Below are 5,186 nucleotides of genomic sequence, written 5' to 3'. Positions count from 1 at the left end.
GTTGTAATATTACGAGATTAAAGTCGTAATATTACGAGATTAAATTTATAATATTACAAGATTAAAGTTATAACATTTACGAGTTTAAAGTCATATTATGAGATTAAAGTCAAAATTATGAGAAAAAAGTCATAATATTATAGCCTTTACACAAAAAAGCATGCAGTCACCACTGCATTAAAATGAGGAATGTTGAGCAACTTGTCAAGTTGTTCTTTAGTATTGCTATAAATAAATAATCTTTTAGCACATTAGCATCAAATTGTCAGTAACAGGACTTGGAAATTGTGCAAACGACTATAAGCTGAAGTGTGCATTGACGGATTTAGTCGTCACGTAGTTAATTTGGATGAAATCATATTAATCTAACAGTGACCCGAGTCATCATGGACTACTTTATAAACACAGAGACATGTCTGTACACAGCAGGTGTGACGAAAATAAGGAGGAAATGAGGAACGGGAAATAAACACGTCATGATTATGAATTTTTTCTCGTAATTTTAATCTCGTAAAATTATGACTTTAATCTCGTAATATTACGAATTTAATCTCGTAATATTATGATTTTATTCTCATAAAATTTCAACTTTAATCCCGTAATAATAATTTAAAAAAATCTCATTGTGTGTGGCCCTAATACTCAGTCGTACTTCTTAACTTGTTGAAATTTGTTTAACCTCAAAAGCACAGTTTTTAAATTAAATGTTGCTGAAACAGCAAGTTTCTCGGTGGATCTGCACTCGACTATGCAGCCTAGGTGGAGTAGTCGAACACAGATCCACTGATCCTTCAACACAGAGCATCTTCAGAAGACAAGTTGATAAAATAAATTTTTAAAATCTGTACCGTTCGATACATAGTTTGTACTGAACAGTTCGATACAGGTGCATGTATTGTTGCACCCCTAGTAAATATGCACAAATCACATTAATCTAAGTAAAATAATTTTGTATTTAAGTATTTATTAGGGGTGCAACATTAGTTTAATTTTTGGAGATTGTAAATATTTTTCTTAGATTACAATCAAGTATTACTTTGAGCAGTTTTGTAGCTAAATCTGTTTTTAGTTTAGTATAGAGGTTTGAGAATAGACTATTATTCCTTCTCCGTCCATGCAGCACGACAGAGACATTAACATAACTTAGTGCATTATTACAGAACTCTTTAATGAGATGAGTCTGTTCCTTCAGATTTAAAGCCTTCTGGAAGTTCAGAGAGAGTACAGAGCCTGGCTATTTTTATAGTTGGTATAAAATCTTTATTTTATTTTATTTTTTTTTTACGAGTAAGATTGAAAACTGTTTCCTTTTCTCTTCTCGATCCTTTCTGAGCGAAAGTTTTAACGAGTTCTGGCAAGTTTTGCGCCGATAAATACAACGGATCGAGGTCCCGGTGACTGAAGCCTTGAGTTTTTCATCTGTCAATAAGAGATGAGTTTTTAATGGAAACGGGAAACAGAGAAGCGAGCCGAGGCACTTCCACGAGACCCCGAGTGACTCTGTTAACGTGCCTCCCTGCTGTGCCTTTTTCTCCTGACCTTCCGGGGCCTCGCTGCCGCCTGCTGTATTTGCTGCTATTTGTCTGTTTCACACCGCCTCACGGACGCACACATCCAATATTAATAACCCACGTGCTCAAACAGGAGGATGTTCCATTGACCTTCAGAGAGAACACAAGAAACACACCTTCATCTCCTTTCAGAAAGCTTCGTGTCCAGTTTTTCAATTGCAAAGAGACAAGAAGAAGTCGATTTTATTTTTCCTCCACCCTGAGGGGTCCCAAAGCTGTATGAGGGGTCCTCAAAAAAAAAAAAATACTACAAGTTGTTGCTTTTTGTTTTTGCTTGTATTTTAAGCAATATTCCCATGGCATTTACATGTTAAAGTGGCAGTAAATTATTTTTAAATCAACATGAGTTTTATGAGTGGGGGGGTCCCTGGAAATTGTTCACCTTTGTAAGGTAAAGGTAAAACATTTGAGAACTCCTGGTTTAAAAGGTACTAACTGCAAAGTTATGAAGACTGGACCAATTCAAAATCACACAGTAAGGTATTAAAGTTAACCAGGGCTACTTTTTGTTTTATATAAATGGCTTTGTCCTTAAAGGGACAATATTATGTGTTTCTCAGGCATATATTTAAATACTATACCATAATAAAGTATCTATGTCACCTTTAACTGTTATTAAAATGCTGTTTTTTATGTTTAAATAGAAAATAAACTTATCTTCTCATCACTTCCTCTTCTAAACGCCTTGAAATTGGCCTCTGTCTCTTTAAGAACCACCTTCTGCTTCTGTCTCGCCCATTTCAGTGCTGGGGGGGGTGGGTATGCAGTTTACTTGGCATCTGAAAATACATTTCCTCAAAGGTATTTTTAATCTGAAAAGAGCTTCACTGAGTGAGAAGTAGTTAGGAGCTCAGCAGAAAGTTTCACTTTCACCCGAGAGCCTGCAGGAGTCATGGGCGGGGTATGTGGGGAGGGTGTGCGTTCTGCCATGATGAAGTTCAGCTTAAAGACACGTCCCAGGGGCGTTTCTAATACCAAAAGGCGTTTCTGGTCCCCACCTGTCGTTTTGCTCCTCAGCATGACTTCCTAAAAACTCTGCAGGATCTCTCAAACGTGCATGAGTGAGTCAAAGCAAGGCTTTGGGCGTGTTTTTTATGAGATGATAAAATTATAACATGATATAAAACTCAAAAAAGGTGATTTTACATGATATTGCCCCTTTAAAATAAAAGTTTGTAAGCAAAATTTGTGACTGAGGCTGTATCCAAAATTCAGGGTTTGGGTCCTTCGAAGGACCCGGCCTACCTAGACTTGGTAGGCGGTAGGGGTGTAAATCACCAGCTTTATCACGATACGATATTACATCGATATGTTTGGATGACGATTTGATATTTCTCGATATCACGAAGTCTGTCATGATATGACTTCAACTCAATTCAATTCACATGTCTGCGATCGATATAATGCTATAACATACGACCATCCAACACAATGACTGTTAGATGGGCGTACCATATCGATTCACATCAAGCATATGATGACAATATAGATCCATATTTTCATTTTGCTTTGATGTAACTGAATCATGAACCATTCAAATCGATGTATCGATATAGATCAATGTAGTAGGCCAAGTCCTTCGTCGACTGCGAAGACCTGGCTGTGAATTTGGACAGTCTAGCCTTCCAAATATTGATTGACTAACTGACTGACTGATGATGCCTTTATTGTCGTTGTACAGAGCACAAAAAATATAGCACTATAGATCGAATATAGAACAAAATTAGCAACATATTTATATAGTAACATTGTTAATATTATAAATTAACAATATTTGCTTGGAGGGGACCCACCAGTCAAGCTCGTTTACGATGATTTCTGCCAAGAACAATAATAAAACACGTGTCCAAGCAAAGGAGAAAAGCTTAACGACACAACTGCTTCAAACTTTACATTTTTGTCTCGCCAGATTTTTATTTAAAACTGTACGCCCATATTTCACTTCGTCAACCATTAGAGGAAAGACAAATCTTCAGGTCGTCTCGCAATGCACCTTGGGACACGATGGGGGTGAGGATACGCTCGGGTGGGAAAGGAAGACGCATTTGTGGGCCACGATCGAAAGAGCCTTCGAATCTGGACAGTCTTCGTTGCGTCACCGTGACGTAACCGGCCTTCGAAGGATGCAGCCCCTAAACTTGGACACAGTCTGGGGTTGGGCTTCCCTGAGATTCTGCCATGTTTGTTTACAGACCACAACCAAGCCTAACGTAGGTCACATGTTGTTTAGTGTTTGTTTTCACAAATTCAGCCAAGCTTTGTTTACAATGACTGCGTAACCACATTTCAGAAATGCACATCGATGTATCTTATTCGAACAGCTCCACCTGATGAAGTTCAGGATGACCTTTTTCCATGTGTGATTCCACAGTTTGCAATCAGAACCTTTCAATTGGATTTGCAGGCAGCTAAGCTGGATTTTAATATGTGATGAGGGACTGCAGCTGATTGATCGCCTGGCGGGCTGGGTGATTGACTCCTTGATCACATGCATAAGTCGGACAGTAAAGAGACAAGACAGAGTCTGAAAACAAAGCAAAACAAGGGAGTGACGGGTAATCTTGGTCTCCTCGTGTTGAAATCAAACGCAGCTTATTCTGAGACATTTCTAAGCCCCCCTGGGGGTCAAGCCTGAAATATTAGTTCATGCAAATGAAACAAAAGGCCATGTCAGCATCTCCTGAGTCACACAAACACAGAAAGCACAGCTGCAATCCTCAGCAGAGCAGACAATGGGAACACAAAATGCCTGAGGAGACTTCAGGGTTGCTTCTCGAAAGCCAGAAGCACAAAAACAGTTTTTCATCTCTTCTCACTGAGCTCTGAAGCGTGCAACATAAAAACCCTTAGGTCTGCCTCCTGCAGACAAAAAGGTACCCTGGAAATACTTAATAGGTGTCCAGGCAGGGAACACCTCATTTATGGGTCTCCATAGTGAAGCTCACAACAAAGCAAAACTGATTTAAAACTTCATCAACGCACAACTAAAATAATCATTTCAGATCATTATAACATAAATGTTAGAAACACACAGACTGGTGGGAAAATAAAGATTATCACACAGTTAAATCTATTTTTTTTATCTCCTGACTGAAGTGAATCTGGGTTGAACTCACCGGGGATCTCGGTCTGAGGCACCCCGGTCAGAGTGAAGCCCTTCCCGGTGTAGAACTGCCGCAGGTCCGCGCAGCTCCTCTCCGCCCCGGACCCCGGGCCCGGCAGCGCGCACACACACAGCGCCGCGCACAGCAGCGCCGGGACGCGCATCTTTCTGATGTGCTGATGGGCCGCTTCCTGCTCTCACACGGTGTCCTCCCGCAGGGGTGGCTGAAGAGAGAAGAAGATCCAGGTTCTGTTCGGTGCTTCAGTTAAAGAGTTTTAAAGGAGGCGCCGCGTCCCGTTTCAAACACCGCACAAAGCTCCGGAGCCGGGACCGCTTTCTGAGCTGCAACACGCGGCTGGAGGGGTCAGGTACACCCCGCTGCTCCTCCTCCTCCTCCTGCCTGGCCCCGAGCTGCAGAGATGGAGGAGACAAAAGAGATGGGACCGGAGAAAGAAAGTGAGCGCAGGTGGAGAGAGAGAGAGAGAGAGAGAGAGAGAGAGAGAGAGAGAGAG

The 5,186-nt window shown here is 40.9% G+C and overlaps 1 protein-coding gene across 1 annotated transcript in view; it reads right to left on the bottom strand.

Moving 5' to 3' along the window:
- LOC106524110 (glypican-1) overlaps nucleotides 1-5,186 on the bottom strand; it is a gene marked incomplete at its 3' end in the record, with an annotated part of 58,680 nt that extends 53,494 nt beyond the window's left edge. Inside the window, 1 exon segment of the mRNA XM_014017773.1 lies at nucleotides 4,684-5,186. Coding sequence (XP_013873227.1) covers nucleotides 4,684-4,838 — 155 coding nt within the window.

The sequence above is a fragment of the Austrofundulus limnaeus genome, unplaced genomic scaffold (genome assembly GCF_001266775.1).
Source record: "Austrofundulus limnaeus strain Quisiro unplaced genomic scaffold, Austrofundulus_limnaeus-1.0 Scaffold176, whole genome shotgun sequence".
NCBI lineage: Eukaryota > Metazoa > Chordata > Actinopteri > Cyprinodontiformes > Rivulidae > Austrofundulus > Austrofundulus limnaeus.
Note: the sequence above shows the minus strand (reverse complement) of the source record. Positions and strands in the feature narration are given on the sequence as shown.